The sequence below is a fragment of the Procambarus clarkii genome, chromosome 67 (genome assembly GCF_040958095.1).
Source record: "Procambarus clarkii isolate CNS0578487 chromosome 67, FALCON_Pclarkii_2.0, whole genome shotgun sequence".
In the NCBI taxonomy this organism is placed as follows: domain Eukaryota; kingdom Metazoa; phylum Arthropoda; class Malacostraca; order Decapoda; family Cambaridae; genus Procambarus; species Procambarus clarkii.
Genome location: NC_091216.1, coordinates 4,888,598 through 4,913,664, shown reverse-complemented (window position 1 = coordinate 4,913,664; position 25,067 = coordinate 4,888,598). Strand labels below are relative to the sequence as shown.

The window sequence follows — 25,067 nt, the reverse complement described above, 5'->3', positions numbered from 1 at the left end:
ACAACTTTTAATTTATAAAGATTTTAAAAGTTATGCCCCCTTAACGTGCTGTGTTCCTTTTTCACCTTTGTTTCTTCATTGTTCTCTGTTGCTGTCCTTTCTCTTCTTTACGATGTTTATTTTTCAATAGAATATCAATGGATATTATGCCAATTTCCATGAACTCCAACTTCTGATTTCACAGTTTTTGCCCCTTGTGTTTGTCTCCAGGAGCCGATGCTTGGTGTTTGTCCTGGTCGCTTCCGTGGCTATTCCTATCTCTCCTACTCGCCAGTTTTTGCTGGGGCCCATTCCTATTCTGCTCTCTTGATTCCTTCTGAAGTTCCCTTCGTCCCCCTACTTTTTCCGTCGCCTCTCCAATGTTCTGCTGCACGTGTCATTGTGCTGTGCATAAATGGTACCCGGTTTGTTCCATTTATCTCCCTTTCCTGTCTTGATCTTTCTCTCTGCTCATCGTCTCCTTACTTGGATTACACGTGGCAGGTTCTTGATGACCTCCATGGCAGTCACCATTTTCCCATCCTTGCTACCTTTTCTCTTTTCATCCTCCCCTCTCATTCCCTAGGTGGCAGTTTGTCAAGGCAGACTGGAACCTATTTACCCTCCATGCTGCTCTCTCTGACTTCTCCATTCTGCCTCTCCCTTGCATGTTCCTCCTTTTTCACGACAGATGATGCCCTTCGTTCTATTCCTCTCTCTTCCTCTTGGGGACCATGGAAATGCATTCCCTGGTGGAATGTTGACTGTACTCAGGCTGTCCGTTATAAGCTTGCTGCCTGGAAGAGACACCGCCGCTGGCAGACGACTCTTTTCTTTTGTTTCGGAAAACGAATGCAGTGGCCCGTAGGGCCATCCATACAGCTAAGCATGAGTGTTGAAAGTCTTATGTTTCCACCATTACGTACGAAGCTTCTCTGCCGCAGATATGGCAGCATATCCGCAAGATAAAGGGTAAGCTGATTCTCGATTTCTTGCTGGTCCTTCACCTCCGTGGTACTCTTGTAGCGAACCCGTTGCAGGTCGCAACCAAACTGGATTCCCATTTTTCTTCTGTTAGCTCTGGTTCTCATCTTCCTCAATCATTCCTTCTTCGTAAACCTGTTCTTGAATTTCGTCCTTTAGATTTCTGTACCCATCTAAGACTTCCCTATAACAATCCCTTCTCTCTCTTTGAACTTCAGTCTGCCCTGGCCCTCTGCGGTTCTACGGTGGCAGGCTCTGATGGCAATCATTATGAGATGTTTCGCCATCTCCCTCCGTGCACGTTTCAGTATTTATTGAGTCTGTATAATCGGGGTTGGGAGTCATTGTCAGTCCCTGAGGACTGGCTCGAAGCCGTTGTCCTCGTTTGGAAACCAGGATCTCTTGGGACATCCCCTAAGTACTTCTGCCCCATTGCCCTCACGAGTTGTGTCTCAAACTCTTTGAACTTATGGTTAACGTTCATCTGATGTGGTTCTTAGAACACTGTCACCACCTCTCCCTTTCTCAATTTAGTTTTCGTAAGAGCCGCAGCACAACAGATTTCCTGGTGAACTTGGAGGTCTATATTTGTACTGCTTTTGCTGCGAAGGCCTCTGTTGTTGTGGTCCTTTTTGAACTGGAAACGGGTTACGACACCACCTGGCAATATCATATTCTGGCCCAACTTCATTCTTTTGGCCTTCGTGGTAATCTTTTTCTCCAAAACTTCCTCTCTCGTCATTCCTTTCGAGTTAGGTTTGGTGCCACTCTCTCTGCCTCTTTTTGGCAATACGATAGTGTGTCCCAAGGTAGTGTTCTGTGGACTACTCTTTTTATGGTTACCCTCAAATGTATTCTTTCCTCTCTTCCTTCAGGCGTCTTCTCCACTCTCTATGTCGACGATCGTACCCTTTGCTTTGATGATTCTCCTCTCTTCAACGGCGGCTTCAACTTGCGATTGATGCCGTGTTATCTTGGGACACCGATCATGGCTTCAAGTTCTCTACATCTAAGACTTGTGCTATAACTATTACTCGGAAGCATGTAGTTCTTCGTCCTTCTTTGTCTCTTTATGGTCCTCCCCTCATGTACAAGGATTTCGCTAAGCTTTTGGGGTTAATCTTTGACACTCGTTTGTCTTGATCGCCCAATATCACTTACCTCCGAGTTGAATGCATTAAAGCCCTTACCCTATTTAAGGTTTTGTCCCATACTTCTTGGGGAGCAGATAGGCGCACTCTCCTCACTTTACATTTCTCTCGCGTCCTGTTTAAACTTAATTATGGTTGCCCTGCTTACTCGTCTGCTTCTCCTACTACTCTTCTCCGTCTTGATGCTTTGCACTGTACTGGGTTGTGCCTGAACTTTGGTGCCTTTCGTTCGACTCCCGCCCTGAGCTTGTATGTTGACACTGGTTTCCTATCTATCCAGGACCGCCGTGATCGATACAGTCTTCACTATCTTGCGCGGTCCTTGTAACATCCCTTCTCTCGCTTCTGTCGGCTTTAACTTTAACCCCTCTTGTGGATCCTGTTCCTCTTCACCACCTCCCTTTTTCTGTCCGGTTATCTCGCTGACAAAATTCTCTTTCAGTCCGTATTTCTAAAATTCCTCCTCATATTGTTCCTTCCTTGCCCCCCACCCATGAAGAGTCCACCTTCTGAAGTTTTGTACATCCTTGACCCGCATCACAAAAGCTTTTACCCCTCCTACGGTTCTGAAACTCTTTTTCATTGAGCACTTTTCTTTGCACTCTCGCTCTGTTTCCATCTTCACCGATGGGTCTAAGTCTGCGGACGCTGTAGGCTACTCTGTTGTTTTTCCTGACTACACTTATATGTGTTGCCTACCTCCAGAGACTAGCATCTTCACAGCAAAACTTTATGCTTTTCTCTATGCTCTTCGTCTCCTGCTTTCTCATTGTGAATCTTCCTTTGTAGTTGTCGATGACTCTCTAGTGTCCTCATGGCTCTCGGGGTACTTTAATCTGGTTCATTCAGTGGTCGTCGAGATTCAACATTGGCTGTATTTTATTTCCAGTAAATTGAAGTCAGTTGAGTTTTGCTGGGTACACAGCAATATTGGTGTCTCTTTAAATGAGCGTGCGGACGCTGCCACTATGGAAGCTGTCCACTCTTGTCCAATCTCCTGTATAGGTATTCCTTATTCCAACTTTTACCCAGTTATTCATTCCACCATCCTTACCGTTGGCAGAATTGTTGGTCTTCTGTTACTGTTAACAAGCTGCATACTGTTAAGAGTAGTGTATCCTCCCTCCTACCACCGAAACCAGCGATGAGAAATGGCTCCGGCGAGGTTGTGTATTGGCCATACACACTTAACCCTCAGTCACTTTATGGAGCGCCACCCTGATGTTTATTGTCCAAATTGCATTGTCCCTCTTATGGTCAAGCATATCCTCGTTGAATGTCCTGACTTCCAGGTCGAGCGTTTGTCTTGCTTTCCGACCGTCCCTCGCGGTCGCTTGTCCCTCGATAGAATTCTTGGTGAATCAGATACTTTTGATTTCGATCGCCTTATGCGTTTCTGTTCTCGTATTTGCATCCTTGGTGATATTCAGCGCCCTCTAAATATTCCACATATTTGATTGTGCTACATAGCCTTCCCAGTTTGGTGCCTTCTTTTGATAATTACTTGTGACATAGGGGGTAGTTGATTGTGGTCACAAACAATCGATGGTTGGGACCAGCAGTTCTATCTGCCAGGTGAATGGGCACTAGTATCATCGAGGCATTGGCATGTAGCGGTGTGGATGTCGGAGTAGCTTGTGGCCGAATCGCTGATTGGGTTTTGGTTGTGCACTGAGAGGGCAGAGCGGTCAGGGCGGCGGTGCTTCCACTCGGTAGGGATTGGAGGGTATATGATTGGTGGTGGTCCTTGGCGCATTGGCTGCATTTAACAGTAGGTTGTGGATACTCTGACACATGGTGATGAGAGAGTATTAGTAGCATTTGAAGCATTGCTTCATACCGTATTATCGCTTCTTCTTAGAAAGGTCGGGCAGTGTTGTGATTCCAAAGCATCGGAGCCACTGGAGATGTCGAGGTCCGCTGCGGCAGCCGTGGCCAAGGTTAATTTCAGGGTCGGCCGTTGGGCCTAGTCGCTGGTGATGAGTGGCAACTTGTCCCAGATGCTACCCCCCCCCCTCTATGGGTCACAGCAGCATTGGATATCTTGTTGTGGCAGAGCGGACACGCTCTATATATATATATATATATATATATATATATATATATATATATATATATATATATATATATATATATATATATATATATATATATATATATATATATATATATATATTATATATATATATATATATATATATATATATATATATATATATATATATATATATATATATATATCTCCTGGGTGCCCCCATTGGCCCACGAGCAATCGAGGAGGTCCTGGTTGCAAAAATCACTGACCTAAAGAGAATGCAGGACAGGATTGACAAGATTGATGCCCATGATGCTCTCTTTCTCCTTACAAGATGCCTGTCTCTCCCTAAGTTGACCTACTTTCTGAGATGTTCTCCATCCTACAGCAGCCCTAAGTTAAATGTGTATGACACCCTTCTGAGGTCCATGCTGGTGAAAGTCCTGAACCTGCCATTGGACGACTCTCAGTGGGAGCAAGCAACCCTTCCTGTAAGACTCGGCGGCCTTGGTGTCCGCACAGCCTCCCAAATTGCTCTACCAGCCTTCCTTTCCTCCTCTCATGCATCGCACGACCTCGTCAGAGATATTTTACCTGCAACCCTGAGGGATTCAGCAGGAATACACGATCCTGCTTTCACTGAATGTTCAAATCAGTGGGATGTTCTTGCAGCCCCAGAAACCATTATAGAGCCAACAAAACAACACAAACAGTCCGGCTGGGACCACCCTCTAGTGGAAAAAGTAGCTGATGCCATGCTCAGCGTCGCAACATCATACAAGGAGAAAGCCCGCCTCAGAGCAGTGCTTGCCCCCCATGCAGGAGACTTCCTCCTGGCAGTACCCATGTCAGCAATGGGCACGCGCCTAGATCCAGAATCCCTTCGTGTAGCAGTAGCCCTCCGCCTTGGTGCCCCAATTCACACTGAATACAAGTGTATTTGCAACAGGGTGGAAGCAGACCAATACGGACTGCATGGGTTGCATTGCGGAAGCACAAAGGGCTGGCATGCAAGACACAACGAGGTCAATGACATCATCAAGAGAAGCCTCGTCTCAGCTGGGTGCCCAGCGGAGAGAGAACCTCGCATCCTAGGGGTCCAAAACCCGGATTTCCCCGCACTTCGCCCTGATGGCATCACCATATACCCATGGAAGGAGGGTAGACAGTTGGTGTGGGACTACACATGTGTATCCACCCTGGCTGACACCTATGTACACTTCGGAGCTGATCAAGCAGGTGGGGCGGCCAACCACAGGGAAACAGCAAAATCACTCAAGTACAGGCGACTGGAAGGTCAATACCTCTTTGTTCCAATAGCGTCTGAGACGCATGGCCCCTGGGGCAAGAGTGCCTTGGGATTTCTCAAGGAATTGGGTTCCAAGCTCATTGACGTCACCAGAGACCCAAGGGCTTCCAGTTTTTTATTTCAGCGTCTCAGTGTGGCGATCCAGAGGGGAAATGCTTGCTGCGTCCTCGGTTCCTGTCCAGAAGCGGAGGAGCTTCAAGAGATCCATAACCTTTAGGCATTTGTCTTGTATGTTTTGTAACCTTTAAATATACAATAAAGGAAAAAAAAAAAAAGGGAAGGGGGTGGTAGGAGAAAAGCACACAGAAACTGTATTGGAGGGGACCTACATTCCCTCCAATGCGTTATGTGTGGTTTCCTCCGAGGCTATGGGTCCCCCTTCTTCCAGCCAGAGGTGGTACTCCCTTCCCTATTAAAAAAAAAAAAAAAAAAAAAAATATATATATATATATATATATATATATATATATATATATATATATATATATATATATATATATATATATATATATATATATATATATATATATATATGAGGCACAGCTCTCCTAAACACGAGAGTGAAGTATACAACTTTAGAACACTCTCCCACCAGGAGACTCGAACCCTAGCCAGCACCCTAGCCAGTGGAGTGGGTTAAGGCATACCTGTTATGCCAGTTGCTGGAAGGCTTCTGTGCTGGCTAGGGTTCGAGTCTCCTGGTGGGAAAGTGTTCTAAAGTTGTATACTTCACTCTCGTGTTTAGGAGAGTTGTGCCTCAAGCATAGACACAGTGTTCTCCCATATTAACAGGGACTTGATGAAAAAACATAAAAATGACCCCTCACTTGCTCTAGTGCTCTTGGGAGGTGGTAGTCTTTGGAGTGTATAAATACTCCGAAATTACCATCTCTTTTAAGGGTCTGAGCAGGTGGTGGAGTGGGTTAAGGCGTACCTGTTATGCCAGTTGCTGGAAGGCTTCTGTGCTGGCTAGGGTTCGAGTCTCCTGGTGGGAAAGTGTTCTAAAGTTGTATATATATATATATATATATATATATATATATATATATATATATATATATATATATATATATATATATATATATATATATATATATATATATATATATATTATTAAATATGACCGAAAAAGTAAGATTAATAATTCTAACACGAATTTTCTCAATCTTTCGTACATTTCTTTTCACTGTTGGAGGTAAATCAAAAAGCAATTCTCCAAAATTCATTTTTATTTCTAGTCTGACACGACACGAACGCGTTTCGTAAAACTTATTACATTTTCAAAGACTTTAGTTTACAAATACACAACTGAATAGAACTTACGCATCTCCGATTTTATATCTACATTTTAGTGAGGTGGATGGGGTGTGGTGGCATTAATAGGGTATTAATTTCATCAACACAAGACAGAACACGAAACAATGGGTATTGAATAGAAGTGTATGTAGAAAGCCTATTGGTCCATATTTCTTGATGCTTCTATATTGGAGCGGAGTCTTGAGGTGGGTAGAATATAGTTGTGCATTAATTGGCTGTTGATTGCTGGTGTTGACTTCTTGATGTGTAGTGCCTCGCAAACGTCAAGCCGCCTGCTATCGCTGTATCTATCAATGATTTCTGTGTTGTTTACTAGGAATAAACAAGTAAACATTAATAAACAAGTAAACAACAAGTAAACAACAAGAATTCCTAGTAAACAACACAGAAATCATCGATAGATACAGCGATAGCAGGCGGCTTGACGTTTGCAAGGCACTACACATCAAGAAGTCAACACCAGCAATCAACAGCCAATTAATGCACAACTATATTCTACCCACCTCAAGACTCCGCTCCAATATAGAAGCATCAAGAAATATGGACCAATAGGCTTTCTACAAACACTTCTATTCAATACCCATTGTTTCGTGTTCTGTCTTGTGTTGATGAAATTAATACCCTATTAATGCCACCTCTTGTTCTGTCTTGTGTTGATGAAATTAATACCCTATTAATGCCACCACACCCCCATCCACCTCACTAAAATGTAGATATAAAATCGGAGATGATTAAGTTCTATTCAGTTGTGTATTTGTAAACTAAAGTCTTTGAAAATGTAATAAGTTTTACGAAACGCGCTCGTGTCGCGTCAGACTAGAAATAAAAATTAATTTTGGAGAATTGATTTTTTATTTACCTCCAACAGTGAAAAGAAATGTACGAAAGATTGAGAAAATTCGTGTTAGAATTATTAATCTTACTTTTTCGGTCATATTTAATAATATATGTCTACAGGAAAGACTGCTACCAAAATATACTAATATATATATATATATATATATATATATATATATATATATATATATATATATATATATATATATATATATATATATATATATATATATATAAATATATATATATATAAATGGAAGGGAGTACCACCTCTAGCTGGAAGAAGGGGGACCCATAGCCTCGGAGGAAACCACGCATAACGCATTAGAGGGAATGTTTAGATCCCCTCCAATACAGTTTCTTTGTGCTTTTCTCCTACCACCCCCTTCCTTAAATATTTTATGTGCTTTATTATGCATTTGATGGTTACAAGATATACATGGGTTGATACAAAAATAATAATAATATATATATAATATATATATATATATAATATATATAATAATAATATATATATATATATATATATATATATATATATATATATATATATATATATATATATATATACATATATAAAAATTTGTGAGGGTACCACCTCTGGTGCCAATGTGGGGACCCATAGCCTCGGAGAAGAAAATAAAAAGTATTCAGAGGAGACCTTATGGTCCTCTCACTGAACACTAATATTATCTTCTCCTACCATCCCCATTCTTTTGTATGTACACATATATATTTGCTTTATTTGAACCTTGTTACAAAAAAGGAGTTACATATAGGTTACAAAGATGGATATCATAGGTTGTCGTTATCATGTTGTCGTATATGTTATCATACATATATATATATATATATATATATATATATATATATATATATATATATATATATATATATATATATATATATATATATATGTCGTACCTAGTAGCCAGAACGCACTTCTCAGCCTACAATGCAAGGCCCGATTTGCCTAATAAGCCAAGTTTTCTTGAATTAATATATTTTCTCTAATTTTTTTCTTATGAAATGATAAAGCTACCCATTTCATTATGTATGAGGTCAATTTGTTTTTATTGGAGTTAAAATTAACGTAGATATATGACCGAACCTAACCAACCCTACCTAACCTAACCTAACCGATCTTTATAGGTTAGGTTAGGTTAGGTAGCCAAAAAAAGCTAGGTTAGGTTAGGTTAGGTAGGTTAGGTAGACGAAAAAACATTAATTCATGAAAACTTGGCTTATTAGGCAAATCGGGCGTTGCATAGTAGGCTGAGAAGTGAGTTCTGGCTACTAGGTACGACATATATATATATATATATATATATATGTCGTACCTAGTAGCCAGAACGCACTTCTCAGCCTACTATGAAAGGCCCGATTTGCCTAATAAGCCAAGTTTTCATGAATTAAAATATTTTCTCAAATTTTTTTCTTACGAAATGATAAAGCAACTCATTTCATTATGTATGAGGTCAATTTTTATTTATTGGAGTTAAAATTAACGTAGATATATGACCGAACCTAACCAACCCTACCTAACCTAACCTAACCTATCTCTATAGGTTAGGTTAGGTTAGGTAGCCGAAAAACTTAGGTTAGGTTCGGTTAGGTAGGTTAGGTAGTCGAAAAACAATTAATTCATGAAAACTTGGTTTATTAGGCAAATCGGGCCTTGCATAGTAGGCTGAAAAGTGCGTTCTGGCTATTAGGTACGACATATATATATATATATATATATATATATATATATATATATATATATATATATATATATATATATATATATATATATATATATATATATATATATATATATATATATATATATGTCGTACCTAGTAGCCAGAACGCACTTCTCGGTCAAGCGGATTAAGGCGCCCTGTAGTTACCAGTTGCGTTGCTTCTGGGAGTATGGGTTCGAGTCACTTCTGGGGTGTGAGTTTTCATTCATATATATATATATATATATATATATTTATATATATATATATATATATATATATATATATATATATATATATGTTGTACCTAGTAGCCAGAACTCACTTCTCAGCCTACTATGCAAGGCCCTATTTGCCTAATAAGCCAAGTTTTCCTGAATTAATATATTTTCTTTTGTTTTTTTCTTATGAAATGATAAAGCTACCCATTTCGTTATGTATGAGGTCAATATTTTTTTATTGAAGTTAAAATTAACGTAGATATATGAACGAACCTAACCAACCGTACCTAACCTAACCTAACCTATCTTTATAAGTTAGGTTAGGTTAGGTAGCAGAAAAAGTTTGGTTAGGTTAGGTTAGGAAGGTTAGGTAGTCGAAAAAACATTAATTCATGAAAACTTGGCTTATTAGGCATATCGGGCCTTGCACAGTAGGCTGAGAAGTGCGTTCTGGCTAGTAGGTACGACATATATATATATATATATATATATATATATATATATATATATATATATATATATATATATATATATATATATATATATATATATATATATATATATATATATATATATGTCGTACCTATTTCAGCGGATCGTAAATCCGCTGAAATATGAAGCATCACAACACTTGCTGCAGCATGACAGGTTAAGAGCAGGTCCCAAGTGAAGCACCACAACACTTGCTGCATCAAGACAGGTTAAGAGCAGGTCCCAAGTGAAGCACCACAACACTTGCTGCAGCATGACAGGTTAAGAGCAGGTCCCAAGTGAAGCACCACAACACTTGCTGCAGCATGACAGGTTAAGAGCAGGTCCCAAGTGAAGCACCACAACACTTGCTGCAGCATGACAGGTTAAGAGCAGGTCCCAAGTGAAGCACCACAACACTTGCTGCATCAAGACAGGTTAAGAGCAGGTCCCAAGTGAAGCACCACAACACCTGCTGCAGCATGACAGGTTAAGAGCAGGTCCCAAGTGAAGCACCACAACACCTGCTGCAGCATGACAGGTTAAGAGCAGGTCCCAAGTGAAGCACCACAACACCTGCTGCAGCATGACAGGTTAAGAACAGGTCCCAAGTGAAGCACCACAACACCTGCTGCAGCATGACAGATTAAGAACAGGTCAGTACCTAGAGTGGGGTAAAAGCACTACCGTGTAAGGACTGAACATATCCCCCTGGTAGCCTTGACAAGGCCAAGGTTGACCCATGTGCCAGTGCTCCAGTGAGATATATACTCAAGACTGGAAACAAGACTATAAATGCTGACATAACAATTGTGCTTGTGGGGATTACATGTATTCCACAGTTATTTAAAGAAGATCTTTGTTGTTTCTAACTAAAGGTAGAACATCGTAATAGAGATTAGTTAGGCCTAACGTTTGAGAAAGTTGCATGTAGTTTGTCTGGTTGTTGCAGGCTGCTGCTCCCCGAGAGGAGTGTGAGGAGGAGCTGGGGTTGGCACCGGGGCGCCAGGAGTGCCACGTCCCCTGCTCTTTCGACTGTGTTGTGGGGCAGTGGTCGCCGTGGTCCCCTTGCACTCGACCCTGCGCCAGTCAGCTCCACGTGGGATTCACTCAGCGCAACACCACCATCGTGGCTCCACCTGGACCCGGTAAGTCCCCTCCACCTCCTGGTTCTTGTCCTCCATTATTACTGAGGACGACCCTCCTTCTGAGCACCTCTTCCTTCACCACACTTTGTGAAGGGAACAGCTTGACAACATTGACAGGTTGAGAGTTAGGTTGGTACCGGAATAGAGTGGCCTGGTTTATGAGAACAGGTTGAGAGAGAGACATACAGGAGATATGATAACTACGTACAAGATCTTGAGAGAATATACAACATGGATAAAGGAACCCTATTTAAATAAAAAAAGGAGGAGGAGAAAGGGACATCAGTGGAAGCTGGATACCAATTGAGTCGAAGAGATGTAACGACGTTCAGATTCTCTGAACGGTTGGTGGGTAAGTGGAATACATTGAAGGAAAAGGTTCCGTAAACTCCTTTCTATCCACAACTTGAAGAAAAATATGATGAAATCTTTATAATGAGAGAGATCATAAACGCCCAGGTATACCAGACCAGGAGGCTGGGCATATTCCCAGTAGTTATTGACCGGAAAGTTCCCTTCTTATCCTCAACCTGCAACTTGTATTATTTCAGATAGAACTTGTATTATTCCACCTGGAACTTGCATTATTCCACCTGGAACTTGCATTATTCCACCTGGAACTTGTACTATTCCACCTGGAACTTGTACTATTCCACCTGGAACTTGTACTATTCCACCTGGAACTTGCATTATTCCACTTGCAGCTTGTATTCTTCAACTTGTAGCTTGCATTAATCCTCCTGTCACTAACTCTCCTCGAACTGCCTTCAGTTTTTTCAGTGACTGTGTGATACATGACAAGATGAAATGGTGGAGTAGTGTCGAACTTCACAGTCAGTGGAAGTAGAACAATGTGCAGGTTGATACATGCAATGTTTTCTTGAATAAAAAAAAAAGTTTTTAAAAGTTGAAAACTTTAAAAATAAAAGTTGTTTGTATAAAACAAAAGACAACTCTTTTTCTGCCTTAACAAATACTGTTAGTGTAAATGGCATTACGTCTTGTTAGTGGAGACTAGGGAGCTGTACAGCACACCTGTGATGGCCTGGACACTCTGGTGCAGTGTACAGCACACCTGTGGTGGCCTGGACACTCTGGTGCAGTGTACAGAACACCTGTGATGGCCTGGACACTCTGGTGCAGTGTACAGCACACCTGTGGTGGTCTGGACACTTTGGTGCTGTGTACAGCACACCTGTGGTGGTCTGGACACTTTGGTGCTGTGTACAGCACACCTGTGGTGCCCTGGACACTTTGGTGCTGTGTACAGCACACCTGTGATGGCCTGGACACTCTGGTGCAGTGTACAGCACACCTGTGGTGGCCTGGACACTCTGGTGCAGTGTACAGCACACCTGTGATGGCCTGGACACTCTGGTGCTGTGTACAGCACACCTGTGATGGCCTGGACACTCTGGTGCAGTGTACAGCACACCTGTGATGGCCTGGACACTCTGGTGCAGTGTACAGCACACCTGTGATGGCCTGGACACTCTGGTGCAGTGTACAGCACACCTGTGGTGCCCTGGACACTTTGGTGCTGTGTACAGCACACCTGTGGTGGCCTGGACACTTTGGTGCTGTGTACAGCACAACTGTGGTGGCCTGGACACTTTGGTGCTGTGTACAGCACACCTGTGGTGGTCTGGACACTTTGGTGCTGTGTACAGCACACCTGTGGTGGTCTGGACACTTTGGTGCTGTGTACAGCACACCTGTGGTGGCCTGGACACTTTGGTGCTGTGTACAGGACACCTGTGGTGGCCTGGACACTCTGGTGCTGTGTACAGCACACCTGTGGTGCCCTGGACACTTTGGTGCTGTGTACAGGACACCTGCGGTGGCCTGGACACTTTGGTGCTGTGTACAGCACACCTGTGGTGGCCTGGACACTTTGGTGCTGTGTACAGGACACCTGTGGTGCCCTGGACACTTCGGTGCTGTGTACAGGACACCTGTGGTGGCCTGGACACTCTGGTGCAGTGTACAGCACACCTGTGGTGGCCTGGACACTCTGGTGCAGTGTACAGCACACCTGTGGTGCCCTGGACTCTTTGGTGCTGTGAACAGCACACCTGTGGTGAGCCTTACCCGGGGTAACAGGTGTCCCTACAGTCCCCTGGCTCTGAGGTGTTGGTACAGTGTGGATTGTGAGGTGTTGGCTCAGTGTGGATACTGTGGTGTTGGCTCAGTGTGGATAGTGAGGTGTTGGCTCAGTGTGGGTAGCAAGGTGTTGGCTCAGTGTGGATAGTGAGGTGTTGGCTCAGTGTGGATAGTGAGGTGTTGGCTCAGTGTGGATAGTGAGGTGTTGGCTCAGTGTGGATAGTGAGGTGTTGGCTCAGTGTGGATAGTGAGGTGTTGGCTCAGTGTGGATAGTGAGGTTTTGGCTCAGTGTGGGTAGTGAGGTGTTGGCTCAGTGTGGATAGTGAGGTGTTGGCTCAGTGTGGATAGTGAGGTGTTGGCTCAGTGTGGATAGTGAGGTGTTGGCTCAGTGTGGATAGTGAGGTGTTGGCTCAGTGTGGATAGTGAGGTGTTGGCTCAGTGTGGATAGTGAGGTGTTGGCTCAGTGTGGATAGTGAGGTTTTGGCTCAGTGTGGGTAGTGAGGTGTTGGCTCAGTGTGGATAGTGAGGTGTTGGCTCAGTGTGGATAGTGAGGTGTTGGCTCAGTGTGGGTAGTGAGGTGTTGGCTCAGTGTGGATATTGAGGTGTTTGCTCAGTGTGGATGGTGAGGTGTTGTACAGTGTGGATGGGGAGGTGTTGGTACAGTGTGGATGGTGAGGTGTTGGCACAGTGTAGATGGTGAGGTGTTGGTACAGTGTGGATGGTGAGGTGTTGGCACAGTGTAGATGGTGAGGTGTTGGTACAGTGTAGATGGTGAGGTGTTGGTACAGTGTGGATGGTGAGGTGTTGTACAGTGTGGATGGGGAGGTGTTGGTACAGTGTAGATGGTGAGGTGTTGGCACAGTGTGGATGATGAGGTGTTGGTACAGTGTGGATGGTGAGGTGTTGGCACAGTGTGGATGATGAGGTGTTGGTACAGTGTGGATGGTGAGGTGTTGGCACAGTGTGGATTGGGAGGTGTTGGTACAGTGTAGATGGTGAGGTGTTGGCACAGTTTGGATGATGAGGTGTTGGTACAGTGTGGATGGTGAGGTGTTGGCACAGTGTGGATGGTGAGGTGTGGCACAGTGTGGATGGTGAGGTGTTGTACAGTGTGGATGGTGAGGTGTTGTACAGTGTGGATGGTGAGGTGTTGTACAGTGTGGATGGGGAGGTGTTGGCACAGTGTAGATGGTGAGGTGTTGGCACAGTGTAGATGGTGAGGTGTTGGCTCAGTGTGGATGGTGAGGTGACCCTTCGTCACTGAACCTATACAACATTTTCACTTCAGGAGGGATGCCGTGTCCTCCACCGGACGAGCTGACGCAGGTGGAGACGTGCCGGGTGGAGCCGTGTGGAGGGGCGTCCTGGGTGGCGGGGCCCTGGGGCGGGTGTGCCCTGCCCGCCGGCGCCGCCTGTGGTCCTGGGCGCCAGACCCGCCCACTACAGTGTCGAGACCACAACAACAACACTCTCTCCACCTACAGGTCAGGACTCCTCTCCACGGTCTTAGCTTGGGACTAGCACGGCACAGGGTTTGGTTAGCAGTGGGTATGGTTAACACAGGGTATGGTAAGCAGAGGGTATGGTTAGCAGAGGGTATAGTTAGTTGCAGGTATGGTTAGCATTGGGAATGGTTAGCACAGGGTATGGTTAGCAGTGGGTATGGTTAGCAGAGGGTATGGTTAGCAGAGGGTATGGTTAGCAGAGGGTATGGTTAGCAGAGGGTATGGTTAGCAGAGGGTAGAGTTAGCAGAGGGTATGGTTAGCAGTGGGTATGGTTAGCAGTGGGTAGAGTTAGCAGAGGGTATGGTTAGCAGTAGGTATGGTTAGCAGAGGGTATGGTTAGCAGAGGGTATGGTTAGCAGAGGGTATGGTTAGCAGAGGGTAGAGTTAGCAGAGGGTATGGTTAGCAGTGGGTATGGTTAGCAGAGGGTAGAGTTAGCAGAGGGTATGGTTAGCAGTGGGTATGGTTAGCAGAGGATAAGGTTAACAGAGGTATTGTTAACAGAAGGGTATGGTTAGCAGAGGGAATGGTTAGCAGATGGTATAGTTAGCACAGGGTATGATTAGCACAGGGCAGAGTATGATATAGCAGAGTATGGTTAGCAATGGGTATGGTTAGCCGAGGATATGGATAACAGAGTTTATTGTTAAACTGTCATTCAGTCAGGTATGGTTATTGTCATGTTATTGTCATTTATTGTCATTCAGTCAGGTGCAGTCACAGTGAGAGGTTGTGTTAGCTGGAGCTCCGATTCTAATAACATTATTATTGCAATAATGGAAGGATTAGTGAAGGATTTGGTGAGTCTGGTTGGAGCTCTGAGAGCAGAGATGGATTCCCTGCGGGAGGAGGTACGACGCCTGAGACTTCGGGAGGAAACGAAGGAGGAGGCCAGTGTTGACAGGACCTCATTAAGAAGGACTGACGGGACCAGTATTAAGAAGACCTCGTTTTGGCAAGTTGTGAAAGACAGGGGTCTTAAGAAGACCTTGGCAAAACCGACAACTAATAGCCTACACCTAAGGACTTTTAACGCATTTGACGTATTAGAGGACGAGTGCTGTGTTGAACCTGTTATTCAACGAGGTGGCAAAGACAAAGTAACGAGGAGCATTGAAGCGCACGTCCCTCAAACTGCTCGAAAGGAAAAGGGAGAATCGAAGCGAATTTTGGTTGGGGGAGATTCCCAGGTGAGGTATTTAGACAGAACGTTTTGTGCCAGAGATAGGGGGAACAGATTAAGGGTTTCCTATCCGGGAGCTTGAATTGGTGATATTGTTGGAATCATGAATGATATTATGACGGGAAATGGAAACAAACCCATTATTTGTATTAGTGCAGGGGGTAATGATGTTGGACGAGTTAGGAGTGAGGAACTAATACAGAGATTCAGGACAGCCATTGAATTAGTTAGGAGCAAGGGAGGAATCCTGATCATATGTGGCATTCTTCCAAGAAAGGGAGTGGGAAATGAATGGATGTCAATGGCACTTGGTGTCAATTGCCGGCTGGAAAGATATTGCAAATCAAATGCAATATCTTTCATAGACAACTGGGAACACTTCTATGGAAGAAATGAAATGTATGCTCGTGATGGGGTGCATCTATCGAGAGCTGGGGTTGTTGCTGTTGCGAACTCATTGGAAGAAGTGGTTAGAGGTGTTTGTTTGGGTTTAAACTGTTAGTAGAGAGAGGTATGGGAATTGATTTGGAGGAAGGAGATAATAAAAGTATGTGTTTGTGGGAGAAAGGAATTGGCAAAATGATCAGGGAAAGAGAAGGGCCTCAAAATAACAATTCACTTAGGGTATATTACACTAACAGTAGAAGTCTAAGAAATAAAATTAACGAATTAAATGCTCTTGTCTGCACAGAAAAAATATATATTATTGCACTTACCGAAACGTGGATGAATGTAGAAAATAGAGAACTATTAGCTGAATATCAAATAAATGGATTTAAACTATTTCACACAGATAGATATATTAGACGAGGTGGTGGAGTAGCCATATATGTTAGGGACAATTTGAAATGTAGTCTCAAAGAGGGAATCAAAACTGAGCCACACACAGAAACTATTTGGATAGAATTATACGAAAAAGCATATAATATTAAATTAGGAGTTATATATAGGCCACCAAATTTAGACAGAATGGAAGCAAAGCATCTATGGGATGAAATATCTAGGGCATCTAGATCTAACAGTATTTACGTCATGGGTGACTTTAATTTTAGTGGAATAAACTGGTTGAACAAAACAGGGAATAGTGAAGCAGAAGATTTTCTAGAATTAATTGACGATTGCTTTCTTACGCAACACATTAAGGAACCAACACGGGAAAATAATATTTTAGATTTAGTGTTAACTAACAGGGAAACACAAATTAATGACATCGAAATAGGGAGTGAGCTAGGGAACAGTGATCACAAAGAAATCAGATTTAGCATAGAATGGAATAGACCTGTAGGAGAAAATTCTGTTAAAGTGCCAGATTTTCGAAAAGCTGATTTTAATAGCCAAAGAATTTTTTTGGGTCAAATTGATTGGAAAGTCTTGGGTATGGGGTGGGAGCCGGTCTTGGAGCGAGACATGAACCCAGCGATAGGTGACATAAATGGGGATTTCGATGTGGATTCAATATATAACTTATTTAAAAATATTCTAAACAAAGCACAGGAACGTAGTATACCATACAAATTTAATAGATCGAATACTAATGACACAAAGTGGATAACAAAGAATTTGAAGAACCTGATAGGTAAAAAGAGAGCTTGGTACAAAAGGATTAAAAATGGGGAGGTCACTTTAGAACAGGAATTCGTACAACTGGTTAGAAAAGTTAAAAAAGAGATAAGGAAAGCAAAAAGAAACTATGAAGTTCGCATAGCAGGGCAAGCAAAGACAAATCCTAAAGGGTTTTTTCAGTTATATCGTACTAAGACTAGGGAAAGGATAGGTCCATTAAAAACTGAGACAGGTCAAATAACAGATAGTGATGAAGAGATGAGTAGTATTTTTAATAAATATTTTGTATCTGTATGTAGTAAAGAGGAACTTAACAATATACCTTCAGCCGAACAAGTCTATGTGGGTGGGGACGAGGACAGGTTGACGAGTTTAGCAGTTACCAGGGAAGATGTTCTTAAACAAATAGTAAAACTCAAACCAAACAAATCCCCAGGGCCGGATGAAGTGTTTTCCAGGGTGCTTAAAGAATGCAAAGAGGAGCTTTGTGACCCACTGTCAACCATATTTAATATTGGGAGAGGTTGTGTTAGCTGGAGCTCTGGAGTAACATTATTATTGCAATAACGGAAGGATTAGTGAATGATTTGGTGAGTTTGGTTGGAGCTCTGAGAGCAGAGATGGATTCCCTGCGGGAGGAGGTACGACGGCTGAGACTTCGAGAGGAAACGAAGGAGGAGACCAGTGTTGACGAGACCTCATCGTGGAGAGTAGTGAAAGACAGGGGTCTTATGAAGACCTTGACAAGGCCGCCTACAGACGCCCTAAGGACGGCAAATTCATTTGCCGTGTTGGAGGACGAGTGCTGTAGTGCCCCTGCAGCGAGGAACGGCGGAGCACAGGCCCCTCAGGCTGCTCAGAAAGTTAGGGCGTTACCGAAGCGAATTTTGGTTGTGGGAGATTCCCAGGTGAGGTATTTAGACAGAACGTTTTGTGCCAGAGATAGGGGGAACAGATTAAGGGTTTGCTATCCGGGAGCTGGAATTGGTGATATTGTTGAAAACATGAATCATATTATGACGAGAAATGGGAACAAACCCATTATTTGTATTAGTGCAGGGGGTAATGATGTTGGGCGAGTTAGGAGTGAGGAACTAATACAGAGATTTAGGACAGCCATTGAATTAGTTAGGAGCAAGGGAGGAATCCCGATCATAAGTGGCATTCTTCCAAGAAAGGGAGTGGGAAATGAATGGATGTCGTGGGCACTTGGTGTCAATTGCCGGCTGGAAAGATATTGCAAATCAAATGCAATATCTTTCATAGACAACTGGGAACACTTCTATGGAAGAAATGAAATGTATGCTCGCGATGAGGTGCATCTATCGAGAGCTGGGGTTGTTGCTATTGCGAACACGTTGGAAGAAGTGGTTAGAGGTGTTTGTTTGGGTTTCAATTGTTAGTAGATAGAGGTATGGGAATTGATTTGGAGGAAGGAGGTAATAAAAGTATGTGTTTGTGGGAGAAAGGAATTAGCAAAAAGATCTGGGAAAGAGAAGGGCCTCAAAATAACAATTCACTTAGGGTATATTACACTAACAGTAAAAGTCTAAGAAATAAAATTAACGAATTAAATGCTCTTGTCTGCACAGAAAAAATAGATATTATTGCACTTACCGAAACGTGGATGAATGTAGAAAATAGAGAACTATTAGCTGAATATCAAATAAATGGATTTAAACTATTTCACACAGATAGATATATTAGACGAGGTGGTGGAGTAGCCATATATGTTAGGGACAATTTGAAATGTAGTCTCAAAGAGGGAATCAAAACTGAGCCACTCACAGAAACTATTTGGATAGAATTAAACGAAAAAGCTAATAATATTATAATAGGAGTTATATATAGGCCACCAAATTTAGACAGAATGGAAGCAAAGCACCTATGGGATGAAATATCTAGAGCATCTAGATCTAACAGTATATATGTCATGGGTGACTTTAATTTTAGCGGAATAAACTGGTTGAACAAAACAGAGAATAGTGAAGCAGAAGATTTTCTAGAATGAATTGACGATTGCTTTCTTACGCAACACATTAAGGAACCAACACGGGAAAATAATATTTTAGATTTAGTGTTAACTAACAGGGAAACACAAATTAATGACATCGAAATAGGGAGTGAGCTAGGGAACAGTGATCACAAAGAAATCAGATTTAGCATAGAATACAATACAATACAATACAATTTTATTTAGATAAGGTACATACATACAATAAATATTTACAAGGATTGTTTGACTTATAGGTAGAGCTAGTACATACAATGCCTAAAGCCACTATTACGCAAAGCGTTTCGGGCATGATAAACTTAAATGACAAGCTTAATATTAATTGAGCATAATGAGTAGAATGAAAACAAGAAATGAAAACATAGATGAAAAATCAGCACAAATACAATTATGTCGACAAACAGCGCTCTTTAAAGAAAAAAACAGACATTGGTTGACAATAGAAGGGTAAGGTAGGTTACAGGGAATTTATTAGGTATAGCTTCGCTTTTAACTTAAACTGGTTGAGAGAGGTACAGTCTTTAACATGGTTGGGAAGGTCATTCCACATTCTGGTCCCCTTGATTTGTAGAGCATTTCTAGTTTGATTAAGTCGTACTCTAGGAATATCAAAACTGTATTTATTTCTGGTGTGATGCTCATGGGTTCTGATACAACCTTCTATGAAGCTTTTGAGATCAGGATTGGCATTATAGTTTAGCGTTTTATATATGTATAATACACATGAGAGAATGTGCAGTGACTTAATGTCTAACATATTCAGAGATTTAAGTAGGGGTACCGAGTGATGTCTGGGGCCAGAATTGGATATTGTCCTAATAGCAGCTTTGTGTTGAGTAATTAGAGGACGTAAGTGATTTTGGGTAGTAGAGCCCCAAGCACAAATACCATAGTTGAGATATGGATAGATAAGGGAGTAATAGAGAGTCACCAGGGCAGGGCGTGGTACATGGAATAGACCTGTAGGAGAAAATTCTGTTAAAGTGCCAGATTTTCGAAAAGCTGATTTTAATAGCCTAAGAAATTTTTTGGGTCAAATTGATTGGAAAGTCTTGAGTATGGGGTGTGGGCCGGTCTTGGAGCGAGACATGAACCCAGCGATAGGTGACTTAAATGGGGATTTCGATGTGGATTCAATATATAACTTATTTAACACTTTCGCGCTCCGTAGAAACTCGCGGTTGACTGGGGGATCGTGGCCCCTCCGTGCGGGTAAGCGCGCGGTGACACCCAAATGTGTATACTCATTCCAGTTTTCTCACCTTAATTCTCGCGCTACGTCGCTCGTTTTGGTATCATTGTGTTCGCAATTAAATTCTCTACAGCTGTGTATAAATATAATGTCCAAAAGCCTAGCGTGACTCCCAACAGCAAAGCGTAAAGTCGGCAAAAACGCACAAAATCAGTAACATGTGCATTCTCCTTCCATTTTTTTACCTTAATTCTCGTGCTACGTCGCTCGTTTTGGTATCATTGTGTTCGCAATTAAATTCCCTACAGATGTGTAAGAATAAAATGTACAAAAGGCTGGAGTGCCTCCCCGCAGAAAAGCCTAAAGTTACCCGTGAACGAGCACCATTTTGTACATTGCAACCTAATGTTCAACTCGTTCAATTTGATAACATCAAATTTCGTGCTAGGTCGCTCATTTTGGTATCAAATTGTTCGCAATAAAAAGGCGAGTATTTTAAAACTAGTCCCAGAATAATAGAACAATAACTGGATTTTTAACAAATATTTTAATTCTGGACGCTCATCATCACAAATTTATTTATATCTTTCCAGTGTTCTGACATAAATATTTGTGTTACATCTTTCATTTTGGTATCAAATTGTTCGCAATAAAACGGCGCGCATTTTAAAACTAGTCCCAAGATAATAGGACAATAAATAGAATTTTAACAATTATTTTAATATTCGGACCATAGGCCTATTTATAATATTTCAAGTGTTTGGACATCAAGTTTCATGTTATATCTTTGATTTTGGTATCAAATTGTGTGCAATCTAAAGGCGCTTATTTTAAAACCACTACAAGATTGATCTGATAAAATTTAAATTTTTAAAAAATATTTTAATGAGTGACTCAGTATTGCGTCGTTGGAACACATTCAGTAGAAAAATAAATGACGAGATAATCAGTCTGTGGAACCTCAAAGTGCTAAGAATATTCTAAACAAAGCACAAGAACGTAGTATATGTGGGACATTTGGGGCTTCACTCTATTTATTTAAATATTAATGTAATGAAAATCAATTACGAAGGACCACCCGCTTTTATAGTAAAGAGGGAAACTAATAAAATGTGATCATTAGAAAATTCCTCGATGAACCAGTAACTCTGGACAAATACTAGAGAATATAATCACTTGTATAATTAATGGGCTGTATATAATTTAACTGAATCAAAGCCTCAAACACCTACATTGGGGGGTTATTACTAGAACTTCATATATGTCTAGAAACTAGTGTGGTTCGTACACCAGTTCATTATGCAATAATCTAATCCTATGACCAATTATAGAATCAATAAAACAATCACCAATAAGAACATAGATTATGAACATGAGAAATTAATGATTATAATAAACACGTGTTAATCCAGAAAACAGTGATCCGTAGTAATAATACACTACAGATAAAGTAATTAAAAGGAATACGGAAAAGGGTCTTAGCTTGAAGACGTTTTCCAAGACATCGGTTATGACTCATCCTCGGAATCTCCTGAACTCATCATGGAACACTGGGAGATGATTAACACAGGAAATGACAGCTCTGGGAATTCTTCACACACGCTGCAAATCAAAATATATTCAGTAGCAACATATTAGGCTGCTAAATATCTATGTTCAAGAAATTAAAATGGAGAGTGGAGACAGATAATAACCTGTGTTTTGTTTTAGTCGCTCGGCGTAACGACAAGCTACCCAGCTATAACCTATCCATAATGATGCATCAAAAGGGAATAAAGGTACTTAGCTAATAGGGCACTGTGTAAGTTGAGGCTTGTCGAAGCTCGCGTCCTAGGTTCTGGCGTTGCAATAATGAACACGTGGTGTCGAGCCTAGCCTAGATGCTGACGCGCTTCTCTGGCCGGTCACGTTGAGCTACACGGAACCAATTAACAGGTTCCCGGCGGAACGTCAAGTTAATTCTCGTTGACGATCTACCGCGAGGTATCCCGTGACATTGAAACCAGATAAGTTGCTATATTCTGCAACAATTCTACACACCTCACAGCGGCGACTTTCCTCCTCCCCGTTCTCGGTGGCGTCCTCTCTAGCAAATGGCGTCTCCTCTGCCCCCCGCTCCGCGTCCCGCATTTGATACACAAATTATTTACTACGAATAATATCATTTCTCGCAGTTGCGATTGAAATGCTCAGATAAGGACGGGTTTATTATTCAGAGGAGTTAAATATTATTATTTGCTCGTTTTACGATGGTAAACAAACAATGGAGATGAATTAAAGTCTCTCCAGGGCATTCACGCGTGACGTTAAATTTATTACCAGATAACAGTTGTAACTATAAACGCTCTATTTGGCATTAGTTGGGGATCAGTTTATCTGTAAATAATTATCACACAGAACACCGTTGTTTTATAGAGAATCAAACTCAATTCTCTGACACATTGGATATAGATGTGTTTATTATAATGGAATCTGACGCAATACTGGCGTCTGGTGACGTAAGAATTCTAGCCTTATTGTACAGAGGCAATTATTAGTACATGTGAACTCTACGGTTGGTTAATTTTAAATACTACAGTGATTAGTAGATTTAGTAATAATTAATAATAATACAACAGTGTTGTATTATTGTTGGAAATTTCCAACACAACTCCGGGGGGAGATTTATCGGGTCGCAGTGTAATGTGGAGTACTGACATACCCATCCCGAAGTTAGTATTAATATTAGTATATTAGTATGTTAGTATGTTAGTACACACTTAACGAATGTCCTGTATTTGTCAAGGACATACAAGAAACTTAAGTCTTGCTGATTTCATGTTAAATGGAATATGTTATTATGAATTACCTAAAGCTGATAAATAAGAAAACTTACAATAGACTCTGTGACTGGTGTCGCTATGACATGTAATGTGTATGTTACAAAATCTCAAAGTCTGCAAACTCTCAGATACTCTAGATAAATAATGTTATTTATATCCTATACAACAATTAAAGATTTAAATCACACAATTCAAATAACAGAATCTACGGTGATGAGAATGTCCTGGGTCATAGTGACTGGTAATGGTTTGTTACTTGACATCACACCACAGTATCATCATGGTTGCTTAAATTGGATGTAAAGGGATTTACTCCTGGTCAGAGCTGTAATAGGCTTGCAGTTTCCGCTTACATTGTTGAGCAGCAGCTCTAGTGGGGCGGTTGCTCGGTGGATCAGAATTACTGTCCTCGGAAACTACTGGAGAAACTGGTTCTGGCAGATACTCTCGTTCTGCTAATTCGAGAGGAACCAGCTTCTCTAAAGTTTTTAGAGTAGTGTTGCCTCGGCATAAAACTTTCACTACTCTCAGGACACCTTGATGATCTGGATGGATGGCAACAATTTTGCCTATGGGCCACTCTGGCCTTGGTCCATCACTGTCGACTAGTACTAGGTCCCCTGGTTTAAGTTGCACTTTATTATAAGGACTCGAAGCTCCGTAGTGGTACTCTCGTAGAGCTGTGAGGTACTCTCGAGTCCACACCTCATTCCACCTGTTAATAACCCTTGAGAGATGCTGGTAGCTTTCTACTAAGTTACCTCTGGTTACATGTGAAGGGTCTACGGGGTCCTCTTCGGCTAAAGGGATGAGAGGGCTCAGTAGACCTCCATGTATCAAGTGTGAGGGACTCAGAGGTTCTCTCTGGGAGAAATCATCAGACAGGTATGTTAATGGGCGGTTATTGACTCGCGCCTCGATTTCCACAACAATGGTTTGGAGTTCGGAGTAACTGACCCTTTGTCTGTGTAAAGTTTTTCTTAAACACTTCTTAACAGTGCCTTTCATTCGCTCATAGAACCCACCTTGCCAAGGGGCTCTTGGTGCTATAAATTTCCAGTGACATTGTCGTCTCTGCAGGACTGACTGTACCTCTGGATGATTCCAGACTTCTCGCAGACAAGCTTCTCCTGCCACAAAATTGGAACCATTGTCCGATATCATTAGTTTGGGACAAGATCTGCGAGCTGCAAATCTGCGGAAGGCTTGGATGAAGGCTTTTTTCAGCACTCATATCTGAAGTCACTTCTAAATGTACGCCTCTGGTTGTAGCACACGTAAAGAGACAAATGTATGCTTTCACTGGTATCTTGTCTGGGTTGCCAGTGAGAAGTAAGGCTCCTGTGTAATCAACACCAGTGGTTTCAAAAGGACGAAGATGAACCACTCTTTCTTCAGGGAGTGGTGGAGGTCCTGGGTAAGGACATACTCTAGCATCGTATCTTTTACAGATTACACAAAATTTAATAATTGACTTAACTGTCTGACGACCTTGAGGAAGCCAGTA

At 41.9% G+C, this 25,067-nt stretch overlaps 1 protein-coding gene across 1 annotated transcript in view; it reads left to right on the top strand.

Annotated features, from left to right (window-relative positions):
• Positions 1 to 25,067, top strand: part of LOC123767801 (thrombospondin type-1 domain-containing protein 7B) — a 1,125,288-nt gene that overhangs the window by 761,025 nt on the left and 339,196 nt on the right. Inside the window, exons 9-10 of the mRNA XM_069310712.1 lie at positions 10,984 to 11,179; positions 14,571 to 14,766. Of these exons, the coding sequence (XP_069166813.1) occupies positions 10,984 to 11,179; positions 14,571 to 14,766 (392 nt within the window). The remainder of the gene's footprint in view (positions 1 to 10,983; positions 11,180 to 14,570; positions 14,767 to 25,067) is intronic.